Raw genomic sequence first — 24,811 nt, 5'->3', positions numbered from 1 at the left:
TGATCCTGATACTGATTTAAAGACACCGTTGGTCCGGGTAGTTATATGGGTTTTACTGTGTGGACCAAAACTAAGCACTTTATCTTCACTTTTATTGTGATTTGGGTTAGTTTATACTCTATGATAGCCCACACCAACCTTTTTTAAACTTCAATTTAATTGTGATACAATAAATGACATTTTCAAGTAAATGAATTGTCTACCCTGGTTCACTGTTTGTTTACCGATTATGACATACTAAAAGGTTGCCTTGGTGACCAGCTACAATCATCTTACTACTCAACACAACAATTATGATTGCTTTTAAACATGGCAAACAATAATGTGATGTGTGCATGTATAATGTTTACTGTGCGCATTGTATTTCTCATTACTCATATGTCTCACACTTCATCACTTGGTCCATCCTCCTGCAATAGTACATATATATATAAATACATACTTGCCATATCATTAAAAGTAATAAAATGTCATCACACCAAACCCAGCTCTTGTTTGTTTACATAACAGATCTACAGTACAGAGCATTGACAGCTGTACATGTTATCTTGTTTAATCAATGATGGAATTTGATGCCTAAGAGAACAGAAATGATACTCCACCACTTCCTTTAGTACAGTACTAAAGAATGAGTAGTTACTATGTGCTGCAAGATAAATTTTAAACAGAGCAAATTTGTAATCTGTTTTAATTTTTTAAAATGTCCAAATGTTATAAGCCTTATTGGGTGCTCATTGTCATCAATACAACATTGTCATTCACCAAATTATTGGGTGTAAATCTACTAAATTTGATCATAGTTAAACTGTCAATGGTCTTCAACAAAAATTTTGTCTTATGTATATCTAGTGTGATTGATGCCTCCAAACAAATACTAACTAATTCTGATTTGCTTCAAAAATTGTATGTTGGTATTCCCTATTCCCCAATCACCACAAATACAGCTTAGAACTGAAACAATCATGGATTTGTAGTATTCAAGTATTCTCCATGTGATCTTACTATTGCAGCTTCTTATGAGAAAACGGTAGTTATACCCACCCAGATTACTGCATTACACAATATCTATCACCTTTTCCCCTGGTGGAGGGGATTCAGCATTATCATTGTAGCTCTTTGATGTAACAGGATTCATCATCACATTATCAGTTCCTCTGTGACTAACTCCTCCTGGACTGTACTTCTGACTATGTGTACTATGTATACAGAAATAATGGATAACATGCTTTCAACTAAGGTTAAGTCTACTGTGCTTTTTCATTACCCATTATTCTGGTTGACACTGTCAGAACAATTAGTGTTTTCTAATTCCTACAACTTTTAGTTAAAACACTGTACACAAGTTGGAAATGTTTAATTAAATGTCAGTAATAATTTGTAGCTGACATTGTAAACTACTCAAACTTAACACACAATTTCTTACTATTTTGAATCCCCCACATGATTTAGAATATTCAATATTTAAATACGTTCATTTTGCATGTTATATAGTGAAGAGTCTGCTTATCATGTATGAAATACTGCTGACAATGTTGCTAGCATTATACTAAATAATATATACTTCTGCAGATGGTATCCCTGTTGTCAGCTGGAATAATAGACTCAAGCCCATTTTTCTGTATAGTAGGGATCTGTCATATCATGGTCACCCACCAAAATACTGCTGCTGAAACTGTAGAAACATTCTCCATGATGAAAAGTACTTTTACAGAAGAGTGTTTGTGCATATATCTAACATCAAAATTTAATCTAGTATTTAAAAAAGAAAAGTCTTTTGAAAGGATGAATGTTGAATTGTTAATAAGCTTTTCCATAACCAGATTTTTAGTTTGTCTTACTGTCTACCAGTTTGACCACGGTTGCAAGGTTAGAGTTCAAGTGTTGTGTTACTATCTACTTTACCAGTCGAAGGTGAACACAGAAGGCAGAGCCTGTATGAGGTATTAGAGACTGAACTATGTAGCATTATGTGACTACCATTTCACACACAAGAACAATAAACTTACCTGTGGCATGTGTCTCTTTGCATTCAGATGAGTGTACACTTTACCTTTATGTCCTTTTCTACACTGTACCAGTTGCCATCTTCTTCATGCAAGGTAACCATAATTATTGAGGCATTAATTTTCTGTATTGACACTTTTCTTAGAGGAGAGCTGCAGGAATGTATTTAGGCTGCACATATTTATTTGAAGCTCTTACACATAGTAAATTATAATGATCGGTCCTAAAGGAAAACAGAGTACGGTGACCATGCCTTTTAATTATCTACGTAATTGCACTTATAGTGATTTGTTAAGGTGATCAAACCCATTAATGATCCAGCTGCACTTATTACCATTAGTTTTGCTACATAAAACAAGGCACTATAACCATTGGATGGCTTTCAAGCTATCACAGCTCACCCAAGATTAGCAACGATATCAGCAGGGGCATATCCAGGATTTTTACAAGGTAGTTTACAGATTTGGTATTGAGTTACAGGTACAGGGGGTGCAGCCCCAGCCGCTGCAAAGATTTGAACACTGAAATGCCTTAAAATCTACTTTTTACTGGATTCATAATTTCATTCATAAGTAACCTAATACATGCTTGGTTCCCTTAAAGTTTGCTATAAGTCCTAAATGTCACTTATGGTTTAGCTATATATGGCTGGTCAGATATTGTAGTGATCCAAACTACCCAATTAAAATTAATAAATTTAAATTTAAATCTTCAAGATAATCTTAGCTACCCTGTACACAGTTTAAATACCCATTTTAAAATAGTTTCATTATGAAGAGTGGTTTTGACTGCTCTATTTAAAATACATCTGACTGCTCTATTAGAGAATCTCAATTTTAATACATACGTGTCTCCGTTTATCCACTTTTGAGGAATCAACGTGAGTTTCCCATTACAATGAATTGCTATACTTCCCAGCTCATTTAATATATCTATTCAAACTGGTGTTCCTGCTGCAAGCCTAGAAGTCAAAAGTTCAGAGAGGGCTCCTGGAACCCCAGGAAACCACCCTAAATATGCTCCTGATCAAGATACTCTAACAATCAGTCAACAGCCATGTACAATATTGGAATAGAATAGAGCAGTTAGTCACACATGCATATGATAACTATGCTATAGCAAAAAGTGAACAAACAATTGTATACAGTGAAACAAGATGGTATTACAACATACAAATCCCTGCTTGACATTGAAGTAAATTGAAACAACATGCCAAAGTAGAGATTTTCCAACATAATACCACCATTTATATATAAATAGTTATTATCTTATTTCACTGCTTTTTATTGATCCCAACATTATTATTTTTAAAATTCATAATAACAATTGTAGTTTATTATAATTCAGCGACACTTACCGGAGGTACCATATTAATGCGACTACTCCAACTATTATTACTACTATCACTACAATGACAGCAATAGTGACTCCAACTGCTACACCAGTATCATCATCATCATCCTCTGAAGATGATGTCCTCGCCCTTGCAATGTACTCACTATCCACTATCAGTGGACCATCCTCCTGTAATATGTACACACATTACTGTAGTATCCAGGTGCTAATATAGTTATACAAATCAATTTAAAAATCATTTGACATGTACATATTAATTTGATGTGTAGTCACAGGACACCGTGGATTATATTTATGATTGATACAGAGTAGGTACATATATATTACATTCTTATTGTGGGTTCAAAGTATTGAGTGAACACACATTATAGCTGTAGTTGCTCTTACCACACGTCCAGTATCAGACTGCAGTCTGGCATAATAAAACACTCCATATCTGGTACTCTCAGATAATCTTCTGTTGACATAATCTGTACCATCAGGTCCTGCAGTAGACTCTCCACCACCAACAACAAATGTTAATGGTACATCTTCTATATTGCTCCACGCTGCTGCAGTATAGACACCATTATTCCCAGGATAAGGAGGTGGTAGCTGATCACTATTTCCACTAATAATTTCCCTTGGAGTGTTGTTGATCTCATCTCCAGAAACTACAATAACTCCATACACACTGGAAATATGGAAATATACACTGTTACTATTATTACAGTATGTAGCTAGCTAATTTGACTAGTACGTTAACAAGTTAAATTTACAGCATCTACATATAAACATATGTAAATACTGAAGCTCAGAGTATGCAAAAAACACTAATGAAAACGGCAATCATTTGCTAGAGATTTTCTAGTCCACTTGTATAAGAACAATACAGTTGTAAAACAGACTGAGTTTAAAAGTTCTGTACATAATTTCTAGAACTCAAACGATATAGAATTTTCAGTATTCTTTCTAGTCAGCACTCACTACTTGTAGCAATACCTATCAGGGTTGTAAGTGGGGTAGTACTGCTGACCTGGTTGACACACTGACCCAAATGTAATCTGGATTTGACCCAGATGTGAATCTGTTTAATAATTATAATGCATCAAGATCTAGATTTATAAGTCCACAAATTCACTGTGTAACCCTACATTTATAGCATACATTATGACATTATAGGAAGGATCATCTGCAAAATGTGAAGAATATTTGTGACTGGGTTTTGGAAAAACGATCCAAATCGCACATTAGGAAGTTTCGAGATAAACGGTTTTAAAGAATTCAAGCCAGCATAACTCTCCAAGGATAGCAAGCATGCGTATGAAATTTACACTAAAGATGCATCAATCTGTTACCTTTCAGACCACTTCCAGTACTTGCAGCTGCTTGTAGAGTTTCCTGCCAAATAAGATAGAAAATCTGAGCTGTTGGACGAGCGAAGTAGTATCACGAGTGCTCACAAAGGGGTGGAGGGTGGGGGGTGGTGGGGTGGGAAAAGGTTAGACCTCAAAATGGAGGCAGACCACAATTGGAGTCCTGAGACGAGATTACAGGGCTGTGCTGGCTCCTTAGTGGCTGATATGTAGCAAAATCCACAGAAAAGACGTCTGGCCAACATTGTCAGGCTGTCCACCAGTAAATCACTGATTCTTGCCAAGCCAGGTCCTTCAAAAGGCCTAAAACCGCCATTTGAGCTCTACACACCCCTCAGAAAAGACGTCTGTTGAAACCAGCCTCGAGTAGTTTGAGTGGTACTGAGTGTCAAAACTACTAGTACGATAGTGTAGCTATCCACTGGTGGTGTTAGTTTGATTTTTCCTGATGTGCGATTTGGATTGGTTTTGTAAAATCTGGTCACATTTTAATACATAAAATCAATGATTGATAAGTGAGTGTGGCTCCAGATAAGCCTACAGGCAGCTACAGCACTATAAGTGGGTTTGCTTGATGCTAGACTAGTTACCTACAAGCAAAAACTCACAATCATGATATATGGGTGTGGCTCCACATATCCATAAGAACAACCAACACATTTCCAAATGATGGGTGTGGTTCCACTCAAGTTTCTTGAGTATGTACAACTGCATTTCCATCAGTGTAATCAAGCTTGTTAATTTATGTTCTCATGCAGGTCAAGCTCGGATAAAAGTGGATTAGACCCTGCGATCCAAATGACCCAGAAAATCAAGATGATGTAATATCTATGTGATGTGTTATAATGGTTACCATAAGCAGTTCTCAAGTATAGTACATTGTAGCAATGACACAATGATAAACAAAGCCCTTTCAATTCTGCTATTCTAACTTCACAGTTTTCATGTTCTTGATGATAAATGCATCACTTGAGCTGATAAATAATGGGTCTCATGGTCTTAATACATAGTCAAGTATTAATTTTATACTATATGAATACCAAAATCCTTATCCACAAGTATTGCAGTATTTATTTCTATCCTTCAATTTCACATAAATATGGTCTAATAGCTACTGTATACGGTAATTTTGTGCACTTTACTCTAATAGCTACCTTGTTCACCTAGATAACAGGTTCGTTTTGCTGTTTCAATTAATGTTAGACACCTGGTGTAATGTCATGTACAGTATAGTGTATAACATGGCACTTAACACATTTGACTCACTACAACTCTCCAGTTTGAATTTGATGAGGTGGTGGTAGTACTACAGTGATAGTGGTAGCGGTAGGTGCACGAGGTGGAGACAATGTAGGAGGAGGTGTTAGAGTAACTGGAGGCACTACAAGAGAAAAAAATACACAGTAACACATGAAATAAGATTGGCTGCCATTTATTGCAATGGGCAATGTAAAAGCTACAGACATACACCATACACACTGCATGTATACTACAAACACACTAGATGTAGACAAATACCACCAAGTACAATATATATGTATATTCAAGTACAGTAGAAGTAAAATTAAGAATTTAAAGTTGGATTAGTGATCAAAAAGGAGCGAAACAAGGGATTAGCTACTGTATAAAAATAGTGAAACAAGAGTGGTTGCCTATACCTGCAGATATACTAGTGGACATTATGTCCTCTCTTGTTTCACTACTTTTTATAGCTATTCTCTTGTTTCACTTTGATCCTTAATCTAACTTCATATTTCCTTCTACTTGTTTGTTTTCCTTATAATAACACAGTTATGGCTGGTAAACCTGCACATACCACATCAAAAAGGAGAATGATACCTGACATACCATACAATTAATTTTGCATCTGAATTTTGCCTCAACCATCTATTATTATCAAAAAGTGAAGTGCCATTATGATTTGTTGTCAGCCATGTTCAGCCCGTTATGCAGTGTTACAGATGAAAAAGAGTACGAGAAGCACCTCTATGGAAAACACAGATGGCTTTCGTTACAAACACAATAGTCTTAGGGGTAGGTAAAGAGCCAAAATTGTCTACAGTATGAAATTTCAAAGATGAATGCCCATATTTCATCTTTCAGAAATATGACTGCCCATATTTCATTTTTCAAAACAAATTTCAGTTCAAAAATCTACATAATATTTAGTAATTGTAAAATTAGTAAATCTGTAAATTTTAGACTTCGTAAAATTCCGTAAATTTTCATTACATCTTTTTGATTGTCAAATTTCATCTTTCAAACTGCACAAATTTCCGGCAATGTTTCATCTTTCAGAATTAATTTCAAAGGTGATCTACGTAATTTCAAGTTGTTACCTACCCCTGGCAATAGTCAGCAGTGAGGAAGCCATATGTGACCGGATCTGCAAAAACCCGACACAATAGCACAATTTTTCGAATTCCTGTTTATTAAATATTTATAATCTACTTAGCCAAGTGTATTCTCTAGCAAAGTTTCAGCCTCATATGCCAATAACTTTCGGAGTTACAGCCCTACAAAGTAGCAACAACAGAAAAATCGATTTGTACAGCAAGTATTGGGAAAATAAATTACAGGCGCTTATTAAAATGGTTGTAACTCACGAAAGGATGGACATACTGGGCTGCAATTTTCATCATCATGTCCACCATGGATAGGGGAATCATTTGTTGGGTAAGATTGTCCTTTTATTGCCTTTCTTCACTGGATACAAAGGCAAAGTTTGTGAAGAAAAATCGACTGCATATGACCGCTTCGATCTGATGTAAACAAACACTCATAACTTGCGTATCCTTGGTCTACTGCAATGAAACAAAGAGTTTCCTCCTTCTGTTGAGTAGGCGAATAAGATGATATCTAGGTTTTTATTGTTAGTCCCTTCTTTCACTGCGAAAAAGGCATTCAAAAAAATTTACAGAATTTTTTTCAATAATATGCAAATATTTCACCAATGCTTAATACTGGAAATTTAGGCTTGCGCTATTGTGTCGGGTTTTCGCAGATCTGGTCACAATTATGTGTTACCACAAATCAACACCTTGCACTGTCAGTGAAAAGAAATAGGGGAAAAAGGGGGACAAAGCTAGGTCCATGATCCATGCATTGTACATACCGCGGTACCTCAAAAGGCACCAGTCAGGCTGAAGCAATATCTAACAATAAAGAAATCAAGCCTGTAGCCTTAATAGTTGTCAAGTTATGCTTGTCTGTCTGTCTGTCTGTCAGTTAGTCAGTCAGTAGAAAATTCTGTTAAAATAAAAAAAATCCGATAGCAACTTATCTGCAGTAATTTTGGCCATTCTGAAGATACTTTTGGGCTTGCTTATACAGGGGTGTACCTCACCAATACTGCCAAGACATGGCATTGTGAGGCTGGTTTTGGGGCGATTATTTTTGCCAGAAAAGCTCAAACCTCCATGATCCCTAATATACAGTTACTATGATACGTATATATGTGACCAAATTTTGGAAAATCACCCATATGGGTTTGTTGCTGTTTGCCATAATTATATGATGTGACTTCACTAATTCCGTGAAATCCTTACACAAGCAGTAAAGAAGTCTCTAATAACAAGCACCTTAATCAAACAAACAATTATTTATATTCCAGTCATATCCCTCGTATGCATGTTATAACTACTGTATTTACTTGGTTAAACACTGCACCTTCAATATTAGCAGCACTCAAGTGGTGCAATGATCGGTTTTGAAAAAAAGGGCTTCAACATTGTTTTTGAGCATCAAGTGGTGGTCAAATTCGAATAGTCACTGCATCAATTTTTGAAATAAAGTAATAAACAGTGTGGCAAGTAAATGTGGTATATAATATAAGTATGATTGGAATAAAAAGTAATGAAACAAGGGAAGTCACCCATACCTGCAGAGGCTTACTAAAGTTTTGTTATAAACAATATCATAATTCATATCTTGGTAACACATTCTTGAAAATTGCATTTATAAGGCAACTAACCACCATTAGTTCTGGAGGATATTTCTATTTCTATAGGAGCATCATTGACATTTTCTCCTCTCACTGACATGTGAATGGCATAATTGGTAAAGGTGTCCAATCCAGACAGATTTAGGCTGAGCATGTTCACAGGCACTTCAACAACCGTAAAACCATCATTTAAAATGTTAGGTGACATTTGGATTATGGGTGGGTTTCTTCTATGATAGACAATATACCGTGTTAATTGACTGTTGGGATACTCGGGATGATTCCAGCTGATGTAAATTGATTCTGTGGAAGATGCCATGGCTTGAAGGTCACGAACAGCTGTAGGTGCTGTGGAATAAATAATGCTGTAGTCATAAGACACTATTTTACATACTGTATACATATGTATGTACATCAAACTCTGCATAGTTAGCAACTACAGTATATAACTGAAACTCCACAAGTATGTACACTACAGTTGCAGTGTGGGAAATTCTGATGGGAATTTCTTCAACATTGGATACATTGAAAGGTAAGCAATATTTGCATATTTGATGGCTATAGCTATAGCTTAAAGCCGATCAAATATATCATATGTATCGTGGGTTTACTAACTGTAACAAGTGCATGGACTTTTATGCCACATACTGTCACGTATAAAAAGAGCACTGGTGCATTTAATAATACTATACTGTTAATTGATAAAGTAATAGTAACTACTATTGTTACCAACAGCATGGTTGATATCAAGGCAGGAACCAAAAGTGGATAACTATAGTAGGATGCAATTCTACATCATAGAAATGTATGTTATCTTAGCATAACTGTATAAGTGTAAATTAATTGCTGCTTTAAGTCTCAAAATATTGTTTGTCATTTCTTGGAGCTAAGTACTATTGAACTTAATGACAAGTATTAAATAACAAACACATACATAACAATACAGTACGTACCTGCACAAGCAGTTTGCTCCATATATTCAACAGGTCCATTACTGATATTGTACTTCATATTAACAGTTGTGATAGTAATGGCATAATCAGTACAATAAAGAGCATTAGGAACATTGTAACTTCCTTGTCCTTGGTCCAGCCTGATACTAGATGAGCCATTATATAATGGTCCTATAGTATACGCTGAAGAGAATGAGTAATACAAAATTTGGTAATATGATCCATTATCTGATGATGGAGGTGTCCAAGTGATAGCATAAGTCCCACTAGTGTTATTGAATGGAGTGAACTCTGTCTGCAAATCTACAACAGGACTAGGGGCTGAAAAGGAACACAAATTTAGTTGTGCAGGTATGTAAATATACAATAAAATAACAATTTACAACATTACCCACTTGCAGTGGTTGCCTTTTCCAAATACTAAAAGCATGTTATTGCATATCTACTCCACCCCTGTCCCCAACCCTTGCCCAGCTTTAGGCATTGTACTAAACAAACCAATAGCACTGTTATAACTGTCTTGTGAAATACATGAGCAGATCAAAGGCATCCATTTGTAGGAGTTATATAATTGTATATTAGAAAGAGAACTCTTGTAGCTATGACATTACAGCTCACATGAAGTATTTGCTAGAGGGGGTCAACAACAGGCATGAAATCTTGGAAGCTGTTTTACTGAAATCTACAGTGATGCTTCAGGTAATCTATGGAAAACAATACTGAGATCTCGAAATATTTGTGAGATCTTAAATTTCTTGGGGGTGGTTTTGTTCTGTTGTGGACCCCTTGTATTTACTTGCCCAATAATTATTGTATCTGATGTGAGTAAGTGTGTTTTGTGTATGTTGTGTGTGTGTGTGTGTGTGTGTGTGTGTGTGTTGTGTATGTTGTGTGTGTGTGTGTGTGTGTTGTGTGTGTTGTGTGTGTGTGTGTGCGTGCGTGCATTGATACCAATCTGGTCATGATAGTTTGGTAAAATGTTACACGGATTTACATCTACAGATTAAGATTCCTGAAGTGATGCCCATAGATGTGAAATGAGTGTCTTTATATACTATAGCAATTTTATTTTAGATGAAAATACTAAGCCACAACCATTTGTAAAATGTTTCAGTGAATACATTGGTACCTAGCTTTGCATGTACAACCACATAATAACACTGAGTTTATGCCAGTTATTTTTCTGTTTCCCATTCAGACAAGTACAGCAGTTTGCTGAGTAGTATAGTCTTCTGTATGATGGCAATTTTACTAGCTGGTGCTATACTGTGTTACAGCCAGTTGATCTGCCCATTCACCACACTACAAACTTGTTGGTAGCATGGACATACCCTTAAATCTTCCCATACTATACAGAAATGCAATAACATCCATAATAATTCTGTTGAGTTCTTACGTATTTACAGTGAATTAACTAAATTTACCATCTTCATCTGTAGCTCTTATACCAGTTACAGGATCTCCTAGACCTGCTCCAGTCCTTCCTCTCACCTCAACAGTGTAGTTAGTATTAATATATAAGTCAGTAATAGTGTACCACAGTGTATCAGGACCAGCGATGTTCACTCTCATTCCATTACTAACACAATCACCCACTGAGGTTGGGACATAACACAGTTCGTAACCAGAGAGGACACCTCGATTACATAATGATCTATCCCAAGTGACCACCAGGGTAGTTGAGTTACGAGGCATCCCAGGATAGTTTACTGTGAGGTTATTGGGTGCCAGTGGAGCTGGGGAATACAGGTAGTAAAAGTCACTGTACAAACATAGTTATGTATATATCATACACTTTAAACAATTTATGACCATGGGCTCACACATAGTATAATATGGTTATAACTGCAATGTACTAGTCATTCAAACAATAGCATACAATGTATATACTCACTGTCTTCTCTTGTGAGGAAAGTGCCATTCACTAGTGGGCCTTCACCAATTGAATTGGCAGCAAACACTGAATATGTGTATTCTCGGTAGCCAACTGCAATAAAAACACCAGTATTGAGTGCAACCACATCATTTTCTCTTCAATACAATTATTATTATTATTATTATTAAAATATATTAACTGTTATATACCAGTACTCTGTTATACTTTACAGGTATCACAGGCCAGGAATCAATTATTATATTCTCAATGAAAAAAACATGTTTGCCTACTGATATATGGAATTTTGTATACAGTGGACCCTTGGTTATCCGAATACCGATTAATGTGTCTCAAGAATTGGTAAAGGTGTTCAGATAAGTAAATTGTCGAATAACCGAAGCCCATACATTTTATACCGAGCATTGAAATACTCTAATAGAACATACATTGTACTCAAAATACTCTAATAGAACAGTCATTTCCAATTTTGGATAAACAAAGGTACAGAAAAATGAGGGTCTACTGGTACTATCTACAACTTTGTCTTGAGCATTTCAACAGGTAGATGTGAGCCTTACAGACATTTGCATAAGTATATAAACATGTACCTACAAAGCCATGTATACATTATGTATAAATATGTGGTACTATTCAAAGGTCTGGCACTATTTTACATATCCAACAAATCTACAAACAATATTTAATAGGATCATTATGTCTTGGAGTTGCAGTGCAAAAAATACAGATAATTCCTGTTTTATGAAGACAGCATAAGGAGCCATTGACATGCAACCTGAATACCAACACCTTTGTGCTATATATAACCAAAAAGGAATGGAACACAAAGTAGGAAAACCTAAATTCACAATGCGTGCATTCTACCTACTGCAATATGCCAAAAGGCTTGTGATGGGGTGAAGCAACATCTATCAGTGAACATGTTAAGCCCATCGCACTTGCCAATATTGAGTGGCGTTTGTCTTAAACCATCAGTGAGTGAGTGAGTGAGTGGGTGGATGGGTGAATGGGTGAGTGAGTGAGTGAGTGAGTGAGTGAGTGAGTGAGTGAGTGAGTAAATAAGTCAGGTCATTCAGCTAGCCAGTAAATGCACTAAATAAAAGAACTTAGTACAGTATTATTTAGAATAAACCGACAAGGTTTCTACACTATTTAGATACCCAAGGACAATGTGGGTATCTAAGCCCACATCATCTGAGGGGCTCTAAATAGCATAAAAACCAATGCTACCTAAGTATGTACTTTCTTAGATGAGTTAAGCAAAAAATATTGAAAGAAAGTGGCAAATTGTGACTATAATTCACCTGGCCCTTTGAGTTGATGGTGTTTGCATGCACCACACCATGACATTGGTGTATCAAGCAACCATGCCTAGATAAATTCCAAACTATCTTGTCTAGAACGTAAGCTAACAAATGGCAAACTATGGGTTCTAGCATTGAGTGTTACCCTTCAAGTTTATTGTGTCAGCACCACACTGTGACATTGGTGTATCAAGGTCTACATCAACACTAATAACGCCTGTCTAGTCCAGAAAGTAAGCTGATGGTAAGGGCATTTCATTTTGGCTATGCTGATTTTTGTTTGATGAACGTAGTAAACAACCACAGGCTAGACAATAGGTTAGTAACTATTTAGTAACTCCATCACAAGTTTCTATTGGATTTAGTAACCTCAGACATCTAAGGAAATATTTCTAAAATATCACAGTAACTTGTCAGGGGTGTTTTGTGTAGTACTGAAGGTAGGTTTGGGCTTGACTACAGTTACTCTGTATTGCCAAGTCATTGTGAAGGGAAAGTAATGCTAGTTGTCAGTAATTCTTTTTGAAGGGAAAATGCCAATCCATATATATATATATATGATCCCTGCTATAAATGACTACAATACTAACTACATCTATTTGATAGTGCAAACAAAATCTTTTGTACCTAATTACAGGTTTTTGCAATTGAATTCGGCGACTTTGCAATTGAATTCGTCCCGTTTGCAATTGAGTTCGTCACTTTTGCAATTGAATTCGTCCCGTTTGCAATTGAATTCGTTGGTTTTGCAACTGAATTTGTCCCATTTGAATTTGTCGGTTTTGCAATAGAATTCATCGCTTTTGCAGTTAAATTCGTCCATAACAAGAATGGCACCTGGAGAAAACACGAAAACATGATGTAGCAGCTGCTACAAGAACTTGTTCAAGTACAACAGTAGTAAACAACTCTTTATAAGGCAATAATTCTTCCTCTACAGCCTATCAGCAATATTCCAAAACTCTACTACGCCATTCGCGATGGGTGTGGTCACTCGTGAGCAAGCTAATTAACTTGTCAGATAGCTATCAGCTTTGCGTACTACCAGCTTCAATTACCTTCTAGTGTCTCAAGTGTAACTCTCCATGGCGTAAATAATTCGTCTCTTAATGAACGGTTGGTTTCTTGGAGCCATTTTGTTTATGATGAATTGTAATGCAAACGCGATGAATTCTATTTCAAAACTGACGAATCCAACTGCAAAACCAACGAATTCAATTGCAAAACCGACGAATTCAATTGCAAACGGGACGAATTCAATTGCAAAACCAACAAATTCAATTACAAATGGGACGAATTCAATCGCAAAGGCGACGAATTCAATTGCAAAAACCTGTAAACAGTACCACACTGTGAAGGTGACAATGGAGTAAGTATGTATCTACTCACCCAGTCCAGTTAATGTAACCATAGTAGAGGCTTCACTGATTCCACTAAAATTAGCAAAGTTATACATCACTTCAGAATCTGATAGATCATCCCCACAACCACCATCAAGTATCAGTTGAAACTCAACACGATAGTAACGAATAAATCCATTAGGATCCGATGGAGGGTCCCAGGATATCATCACAGCAACAGTATCATCAGTGACATTTGTGACTACTACATTCTGTACTGGATCACTGGGAACTGTAACAATATTAATAATAGGGGTAAACAATTGAATTTATAAATCACTATAATACGGTACTTCCCAAGCACAACGTCGTACTTGCTCACACACGCAACTTTGCTCGAGATTTTAAAAATTGTTAATTAAGGGGCGTGGCAACTGTTTGCTTGCGATTCTCGTGAACGAAACAGCTGCCACGTTGTCTTGCAAGTGAAACAGTTGCCATGCCCCTTAATTTATGATTTTGAAAATCTCGAGCAAAGTTGCTTGTGCGAACGAGTGCGAAGTTGCGCTTGGGCAGTACCATAGTGTACATTCATTTGATTAAAGAAGCTGGTCAATTAGAGCACATACTTTGTCAATTCTATGTCTATTAGGGCTGTGCAATAATAAAATTTCTGGTATCTTGATAATGGTATATACTCATTATCTCGATTATCATGATAGTTGCATAAACCACAAATGTCAGCCAGTCTGGGAAAACTGGTCTTATCACCTATTTAAAAAGTATCAAGAAATGTCAGTTTCAAGTATTCAGTGTGTTGTAGCTCACCAATGGTTGAAGCAACATGTACCAAATTTTCAGACGTTTTACACCAATTCCTTACCTTCCAGAGCATCCACTGTACAAGTAGCCAAAAGCTAAGTTTACTGCCATTTTAGATAGCTTTTAAACCAAGGTTAACTGTATCAGGCGAGCTCCAAAGGGGTGGGAGGGGGGCCCAGATGAGGGTCAGAGGCTGTTTAAAATCTTAAAGAAAAAGGAATAGGGATGAATTAGGCCACGTTATGGGCCATTCAGGTGTCAAAACTGGCTAAAATAAAAGGAATTTACAGCACAGGTCTTTATTCAACACCACAGCACTGTACAGCCACATACAGGCATCCCCAGACTGGCCAGAGCTCCATTAGGGCCCCAGACCACTCATACGGATTGTCATTGTGCTTGGAAAAGCAGGAAGCAAAAGCAGACCACTCAAATCTAGCTAATTTTGATCATGAAATTTGATAGTTTATTCATGTAGCTTCGTGGTCTTGGTGAAAAATCAAATCTGTTGTCATGGGCAATAAGACTGGTTTTCTCAGACCCAGTCACAAATAGCATTACAAATGCTTTACTCTTTAAAAATATAAAAAATTACAGGTCCAGGACTAATGACAATGACAAAAGCTGCATCAGGAAAATTGTTACAAGAAAAGAGTGATAAATGATTGCTGTTTATACATTGTAGATTGATTTACTGTAGTATGCAGAAGTTTACTATTATCACAATAATGAAAACTTCCATGATAATGATAATTGTACTCTGCAGAGGTGGATCTAGGATTTCAGAAGGGGGGGTGCTAACATGAATGGTTGGTTGGTTGGCTAAGAAAAGCGACAACTGGTTAATAGAAATAGCTATAGTATGCAAAGCACACTCAACATGTGGAGCATGTTCTATCTAGGGGGTCTGGCCAGGGGGCATACCCCCACAGAAGCAAATTTAGCCTATTCAGTATTAAATTTGGTAACATTTTTGACTGAAAAATGATGCTACTTTGTTTAAGTGATTCACAATGCTTGTAAAGCATTGTGAATCACCTAAATGTAATAATGATGAAATGACACCATTATTCCAGAATAGTTGTAATAATAGCTGTCATATAAGGGCACAACCAGTAACTAAAAATCTATTCTTCACATAAAGAACAGGAAGGGGAAGGATATGAATATCGACCAGCTATACATGATCCATTAATTTTGTGTTTGAAATACTTTAATTTAGTGGTACACTAAATTTAGCAATTTAATGGTTTTTTGCTAATTGATAACATCAATTCACGAATTAATAAAATTTTTATTGTAAATTCATCAAAATACAAGATCACCAAATTTAGTGTATTGCTTGGCTTAAGGTATAGCTAGTGTGCTTTACAGTCTCATGGTTCAAACTATAACGTCCAAACAGTAACAATGAAGAGAGGGCTTGAGAAGGAAAGTACTGTACACACTCACCATCAGAGTACACATATGTAGAAATTTCCAACTAGGGGCCAGGGTCTGGAGTGATGCTTCCTCTGGAAATTTTTGGAACATAGCTATCACAAGATTGAATCTGGAAGCTATTTTTAACCTAATACTCTATTGTACTGAAAGATTGTTGGTACAAGATCGATGAGTGCAGTTGCAAGCAATTTTAGAAAAACAGAACAAGCTAGCTACACTTTTAAATGCTACTGGATTATAAGGCAATACATAATAGTAGATTGTCAAAGACAGTATAAACAGGTTGATTGGATCTAAAGGTCATTGTAGAGATTTAAAATGCACACAAAAATAACTTCAACTTTGTAATATAGCCACAGACCATTCTGTTGCTATTTCTTTCTGACTTTTTACAACTACGGCCCCATGCATCACCATATTAATTTTTTACAACATGAGTCCAAAGTCACTTACATATACAACTAGTTTTTGGCCACAACTACCCCCTTATAGCGTAACAGCGTAAATGAGCGCAAATGCTGCAGTATCATTTGAGCTTATAAAGTTGAGCTTCAAGAGGTTTGGGAGTGCAAACCATGTATGACATTAAATTTTATATTAGCTTCAATTGATGCTAGATTCAGATAAATGCAGCATGGAACTTTGGTACTGATAAAGCAAAAACAAACAGTTCTCAGATACTACAGCCTTGTAACTGTATACATGCTAAGAAATTAACTGCTTTACTTAAGCATGTCAACCCAAGAATCAAGTTTGTAGCAACATCTGAAAATACCCACTATAATATTAAACCATTTGACAGAAGTTGTTCTCAGAAAGTGATTAGTAAATGGCAGGATTTTGGAGCAATGGTAAGATAGCAGTGCACAGGTCATGAAAACACACTGGCAACTTCTTGAAAAAAAACATTATTATGGATGTTCTTTTAGAGTAGTTGACTGTTCTATTAGAGTATTTCGATTTTTAGCAGCTTTTAGGTTGTCTCACACCAAAAGTATAATTTGAACCCCTCTTAGAAAGATTATCCATTCTCCCTTCTTTTTCCATCTTTTCATTTCCCATGCATACGTATAAGATGCAATTGCATCTGTATTGCAACTTCTAGAAGCTTCCTAGTTTGGCACATAGTAAAATTTTGGAGGGGGGGTGCTTCAGCACCCCAAGCATCCCCCCTAAATCCGCCCTTGCTCTGATAACTATCTTGATAGTGTTATTATCTTTATGTCTATATATTTGAATGGATTATGATTTATATTATTAGATAGCCAACTGGTTTGTGAAAACAAAGGCACACAACCGCAGAGCCTAAATGGTCTGAGGATATAAACAAGTTGATAGTAGAGTCCAATCCTATAGTAAAAGGCTATAAAAGGCAATTTATCTACAAAATACCATCCAAACATTTCATCTTGGATATAGGAACATGTACTTAGGAAGTCCCTGTTATTACTACCAGCTAGCTTACAGGTTTACACACAAAAACAAAGACATTAAGTTACTCTTACGTGATTCATTGGTCATAATCATGGTAGTAGCATTGACATCACTTTCTCCAACTTGGTTATTTGTTGTTACTGTAAATATGTACAGCTCAAACTCATCCAGATCAGTGATGTTACGTTGCTGTATACAAAGAGAACAACACTGCAATGTGTGGTGTGTAGACCATCAGCATACAATTAATTGTAAAACCGTATAGTTACATTTCAATCAAATAAATTTACAAAGTGTAGCACTGCATAGACATTGTATGTGCATACATACTTACCATCTCTGTCACATTAACAATCATTGTGTAGTCACTAGACATGCTATCATTCTGTTGATAGTAGATGTTGTATGATAATATGATCCCATTTTGTTCTCTAGCCATGACTGGACCCCAACTGAGTTCCACTGTAGTAGGATTGATGTGCCTTGCATTTAGATCCATTACCGAACCACTGGGAACTGTTTGAAACAAAAACAGTTTAGATTGTACAATATCGGAGTGAATAGATATTTAAATGTGAAGTTGAACCATGTAACTTGCATTCCCAAAATCCCACTATGGATTACACCTTACTGTATGAGTATAGTAAATATGTGACCGAATCTGCGAAAATCCAACATAATGGTGCAAGCCTAAATTTTCAGTGTAGGCTATTGATTGCAATGCGTAACATATTTGCATAAATGAAAAAAATATCGTAAAATTTTGTTCTTTATGAAGAAAGGGTGCAATGATAAAAACATGTATTATACCATCGTATTCGCGTACTCACGAGCAGTTCAAAAATCTTAGTTTTGTAGCAGTAACCTAAAAGGATACACGAGTTATGGGCATTTGTTTACATCATGTTGAAGCGGTTATACGCGATCAATTTTTCTTCACTGATTTTGTCTCTGTATGTAGTGAAGACAGGGGTGGGGGTAGGAGAAAATCCTCACCATGTAATGGACTCCCCTATTCATGGCGAACATGATGGTACATGTTGCAACTCCGTACTACATTGCATTTATATGTTACAGTCGTTTTTGTAAGCACCTGTAATTTATTTTCCCAATACTTGCAGTACAAATCGATCTTACTGTTGCTGCTACTTGTTGGGCTGTAACTCCAAAAGTTGTTGGCATACAAGGCTGAAACTTAGCCAGAGCATGCACCCGGTTAAGTAGGTTGTACATATTCAATAATAAAAAAAATGAAAAATGTGCAAATATGTCGGGTTTTCGCAGATCCGGTCAAATATATCTGCAATAATTTTTTTTAACTCTAAGTATACTGTGTGCATGGATGTATTACTACACACGCAGACTGTCATTAAGAGCACCATCCTCCATCCTGTCTGACCCATGATGTCTGACTTTTTCACTTTAAAAAACTATATAGTATGTTTACAATAGTATATTAAAAATTATAAATTTAAAAATGAAATAGAGATCCAAGCAATAAGTAGTGAAACAAGAGATGAATGATGGGTAGCTATTACAGCATAGCTCAGTGGGAAATCCCTACTTTAGCATTGAGTACAAAATAATTGTTATACCATGCCAAAGTAGGGATTTCCTACCGAGCTATGCTGTAATAGCTACCATCATTTATCTCTCGTTTCACTACTTTTACCGCTTAGATCCTACTTCATTTAAAAAAATATAATTTTAACATACTAGTTTGTTTAGTTTTTGTTATTTAGGCATACAGCTTTTGTTAAAGCATACAGCTAGCTATAAACATGTGACTGTTCTATTAGGGTGACTGCTGTATTAGAGTATCTCGAGTCAGCCTACAAAGGCGTGTGGTCACTATTCCCTTAAACTTGCCCTAAAAGGGGTGTAGTCATCATGGTCTTGATTGATGAATCGATAATGGACGAATGGGCGTGATCTTGTTACCTATCGTGAAGATACAGGTATATATCTAGTACCTCCGTACAGTAGCATAGTCTAAGTGTCTTAAATATTTTTGTGGTGTATATTATGCTGCCCAAAGAAAGTGTTGATATGGAAAATTAATGCCTCAATACAGTTTCGCTGCATGAAGAAGACGGAGGAACAGTTTGACTGAAGATAAAAGGAAAGACAAGGTACAGAGGGCACACACTCGTTGGAACCCCAAAAGGCACATCCCACTGGTGAGTATGCTATCGTGGCATAAAACTGTGGTCGTGCGCTGCCTCTAGGCTTGCGACTGTGGTCAGTGAATGAGTGAGGCAGATGAAACTTTGAGTTTTTACTGTTTAAAAAATTCTATATCTGGCCGTCTGTAAGTGCTTTCTTGTTTTTAATGTTACATTTGATGTTGGATGGTCTAATATTATTCCATAAATGTGATTTTTGTTATGCAAGATGCTTCTAGGCTGGTTTTTAAATAGCAGCATTTTTGGCAATGCGTGTCATTTCAGGCGATCCCTACTTAAACAGTACTACCATACTGTTTGATATCAAACAAAGTGGGTTAACAAATTGTTCCTAAATAAATGAGCATGGCTAATGTACTGTAGGGATTAAATTTGCAATTCAGGTGAGACTTATAATACTCAGCAATCATTACGAAATGTGTATCAATCTATTTACAGCTGTAAATTTTGGAATACTTGGATCACATATCAACAGTTTGGCCTAGTTTTCCATATTTACAGCAATTTTGTAAAACAATAAAGATTAATGAGTAGTGATATCACTCCTCAGTACTATACTTTATGATGTGCATTTGCCTTGCAGTATTGTCACTGCCAGTGCTATTGCTTTCACAATGAATTAATTATGATGATTAACTCCTTGAAAGACCTAATGAGGCAAGATTTATAGCAATTTACCAGAACATCAACATCAACGTCATCTATCCAGTTATGCCTAATGATGAGTATAGGAGTAGAGTCTAACACACAATTCAAACAGAGTATAGCTATGCCATGAGGTAGAGTCAATGTCTCAGAGAAACTCAGCAAGTTGTATTAATACTGACGTGCAGAGCACCACAGACCCTCCGTTCTGGGAGAAACACTCCACAGCAATTCTCTGACGTGACAACTGGTCCATAGTAATATCAGAGTAGAACACAGATGAAATCAAGGGGTTTTCCAGTAAAAAATGCTTGAGAGGAAGCTCCCATCTCCAGATAGAACTGGCATTTCTTGATACTTTTAAATAGGCAAAAGACCAATTTTCTCAGACTGGGTCACATATATTGTTGATTGTCTTTGAGGCCCTCCTTGGCAGATGTTTCTACTGTTCACTGCTTTGGGTGTTGTTATTTATTATTATTATTATTACTAGGCCCAGGGCAAATACAACCAAGTACAATCACCAACGGGACAACCTACTAATGGGGCATGTTGTTAGAAGTATTGTGCTTCTGTGACAAAGTGATCTCACTCCTGGCACTGAAAGGCTTCAGGTTGAGAGTTATGCATTTTCACACACAAACTTATTAGCTGAAAACTGTGCTGGCGTTAACGTTCTCCACACAATGGCTTGCCAGGCTCAATACAAAACTACTGGTAGCTGAGTGCCGGTAAATTAATGGTGTGGCAATGGCATAATGATGTGTAACACAATACTGTACAACATACAGGAGATGCAGATTGTACCATAGAACTGTATGCAGCAATGTATTATTGCCATTGAACACTGGAGATGGAAATAATTCAGCTAGCAAGCCAGAATAGAAGTATACAAAATAATACAAATACACAACAAACAATCATGTTAACATACCCTTAATCTTGTTCATCACCTGAAATATGTCCACTGGCACCTGGCCTCGCAGCTGGCATGGCAGTTTGGAACTCAATGTGCTACCTGAACATACTTGTAATCTTGTTGTTTACGCGTAAGGTACTTTCCTACAATCACCTGCACCTGTTCGCTAATCTTCTCCTTTGCGCAATCTGAAATTAAAGCATGGGTGTGGTACTGGACGTTATATAGAATTATACATACGTTAAGGTCATCAGCACGAACAGGCGCAACGATTATATGGTTTTACCTTCGTTCATAGGCGAATCAATCCCCGGTTAGTTTATGTCTCTAGGCCTCGTAGTTTTCTCAAACATTAATTATTAATTCATTATTTATTTATTTATTTATGATGTAATTTTAATCGCATTTCGTATTATTCTTAGTACTTGGTGGTATAATTAGCGCTTTACAGTGACCAGCACTGAAGGTCTGACAGCAACATGTGCTGCAGCCTTAGGATTACCTAACCTAATTTCAAGTACTTAGACCTAGTGACTTGACTTACTGACTGATAAGGTGTAACAGAAAAGGGGCCAAAGTAAGGAAAACAAATCCCTCCAACACCAGGATTCGAACTGCAGGTCACCCAATGTCTAGTTGGGGCCACACTCAGTCTTCCTCCAGGAGGGATGGGTTTTCTTCCTTAAACCTAAAGTATTTATTATTAGCGCTTTACAGCGACCAGCACTGAAGGTCTGACAGCAACATGTGCTGCAGCCTTAGGATTACCTAACCTAATTTCAAGGACTTAGTCTACTTTTGTTGTCTCACAGAGACACTGGGAGGCGATTCAACACCAGGGAGCTGCATATACGTACAGTCACCCAAGCTCCATTAAGGATCCAGACTACTTGTAAAGCTTTCCACTGGCTTGGGAAAAGCAGCCAGCAAAAGTAGACCACTCAAGCCTGAAGGGAAATTTGGTAGTGTATTTACATAGTTTAGTGTTTGTGGTAAAAAATCAAACCAGCTGTCATGGGTAATAAGACCGGTTGAACCAGTCATATTTAGTTTTCACTACATACAACTATGAGTTGGTGATTGGTTAATTACCTGAGGAGTTATAAATGATTAACTTGAAATTTGGAAAAGTTATAATTATAAGACTGGTTATTGCAACACACAGCTACTTTAAATACTTTATGTCGGTACAGATATTTGACTACACAAGTTCACTTACTGTCTGGTAATGTTTCTACATTTATAGGTGAACTATAAGGACCAGCTCCTGCTGCAGTATGGGCCCTCACTTCTATAGTGTAGTTACCAAACTCCTCTAAGTCTTCTATTAACAAACTGGTATCATCTCCCATTGTAGTGTTGAGTGTTAGTGATCTATCTTCATTAAAGTCTGAAGTGTTGTAGCGTACTTCATAATGTGTGATGACCCCATGATGATCTTGACAAGCTAACTCATTCCATGTTACATTAATAGTTGTAGTAGTTGGGACTGGAGTAGCCACCATTGGAGCAATAGCAGGAGCTGGAAAAATAAATTAATATACTAATGGCTGGAAATAAAATACATTTTTGAATTATATGTACTATACAGAAACTGTTTGCACACTAGCTACTGTACTATAGTACCTTCCTCCATTGTTCTAACACTAACTGGTATATCGGGTACACTGGGACAAATATTATTGATGGCAATCACAATAAAATTATAATTCTCCCCAGGATGAAGGTCAGTGATTTCAGCCTGTAAGTCCATACTAGTCACTGTCACATCTTGCTGTTGATTATTAGGTGCCATTACCAGACAATCAGGATTCTGGTAGGTGATATTGTAGCCAGTAATTGGAGCATTATTGTCATGAGGTTCAGTCCAGTTAATGAAGAGACCACGTGAAGTAACATCAAACAATTCAACATTAATGGGTTCATCAGGACAATCTGTAACAGAACATGTCAATTAATTGCTAAGAAGATTCTGTTCTTAATATGGCTTCTTTAAGGAGTTTTAATAGTATGTACAGGGATACAACAACAACAGCAATAACAACAATAAAAAGAAATAATTAATACAGTACAAATGATTAATGGGAAATATCAGAAAAGAAAAGAGAGAAAAAATTAATACAACCCAAATACAAAGTGACAAACCAAATGATTAATAGCTACAAAATAGGTCCGGTCAATTTCCTGAACGTGCTGTAGTGCTTGCTTTTTAAATACATAATAATTATTTGTTTGCTTAATGCATGATGGAAGTTATTCTGCCAATAGGTCCTCTTTGATCAAGAGAACTTCTGGGTAGATGATGATCTGAATTCATATAATGGAACAGCAAAATGAGAAGCAGTTCTGGTATTATACCTGGATTGCCTCAAAGTGAATTTAATACAATAGAGTTTTCTACAACACTATGGTAATGGCAACAAAACGTTAACACACAATGTTGATGGATTAAAGCCCAGACAGATAGTCAACCAATCTTCCTCTGCAAAGTGCTAACATTATCAAATTTCCTTAATCTATACACTATATGAACAACATAATTAAGCATCTTCTCTAATCTGGACAGTGAATTGTGACTTAAGGATGGCGCCCAGACAGATACAGCATAACAATCTGACAGTACAAGAAACTGTTTTAAAAGACAGCTGAAAACAATTATGGTCGATAATTGTGATCATTATTACAATTGCATGCAAGATACACATGAACACTTATACATAATGTACTAAGCACAAGCAGACACAGTTTACCTATACCTTGTACAATAACTGTAGCATTCTCTGTGTCAGTAACTACTACATTAGTAGCCACACACTGGTATAGTCCTGTATCACTAGTAGTAGCATTAGTGACAGTGATAACACTACTATTAGATCGTAGTTCATCTGCTGGTGTAATTGTGATCACTGATGGGTCTCTGATGGTATAGGATGTGCCATTCTGTCTCCACTCTATGGTAGGAACTGGATAACCTGTAGCATTACAAGCGAGTGTAAATGACTGTCCAGCTGTGACATTCTGTGTTTGTGGACTATCCACTATCACTGCAGCCACTATGGAAAGAAAATGCAACCATCAATTATTATATTATGTTCTCAGCAACCATAACATTACTTAGTTAGCCATCAAGAAAACAGTTGTGTTATAAAATAGATGTACTTTCAAACAACAGCGGAACCTCAGTTTTCCAAACCCCTTGGATCCAGATGTGGT

At 36.5% G+C, this 24,811-nt stretch overlaps 1 protein-coding gene across 1 annotated transcript in view; it reads right to left on the bottom strand.

Moving 5' to 3' along the window:
* Window positions 1–270: 270 nt before the first annotated feature.
* Window positions 271–24,811, bottom strand: part of LOC136255607 (cell adhesion molecule DSCAML1-like) — a 53,020-nt gene continuing 28,479 nt past the window's right edge. The window contains exons 10-24 of the mRNA XM_066048410.1: window positions 24,355–24,651; window positions 23,225–23,533; window positions 22,818–23,120; window positions 18,183–18,364; window positions 17,920–18,037; window positions 14,199–14,441; window positions 11,506–11,598; window positions 11,036–11,347; window positions 9,612–9,932; window positions 8,689–9,006; window positions 5,982–6,096; window positions 3,748–4,033; window positions 3,362–3,528; window positions 1,073–1,196; window positions 271–410 (exon numbers count right to left, since the gene is read on the bottom strand). Coding sequence (XP_065904482.1) covers window positions 384–410; window positions 1,073–1,196; window positions 3,362–3,528; window positions 3,748–4,033; window positions 5,982–6,096; window positions 8,689–9,006; window positions 9,612–9,932; window positions 11,036–11,347; window positions 11,506–11,598; window positions 14,199–14,441; window positions 17,920–18,037; window positions 18,183–18,364; window positions 22,818–23,120; window positions 23,225–23,533; window positions 24,355–24,651 — 3,215 coding nt within the window. The 3' untranslated portion in view covers window positions 271–383. The remainder of the gene's footprint in view (window positions 411–1,072; window positions 1,197–3,361; window positions 3,529–3,747; window positions 4,034–5,981; window positions 6,097–8,688; window positions 9,007–9,611; window positions 9,933–11,035; window positions 11,348–11,505; window positions 11,599–14,198; window positions 14,442–17,919; window positions 18,038–18,182; window positions 18,365–22,817; window positions 23,121–23,224; window positions 23,534–24,354; window positions 24,652–24,811) is intronic.

Source organism: Dysidea avara, chromosome 5 (genome assembly GCF_963678975.1).
Source record: "Dysidea avara chromosome 5, odDysAvar1.4, whole genome shotgun sequence".
Taxonomy (NCBI): Eukaryota; Metazoa; Porifera; class Demospongiae; order Dictyoceratida; family Dysideidae; genus Dysidea; species Dysidea avara.
This window is presented reverse-complemented; position numbering and strand designations above follow the sequence as displayed.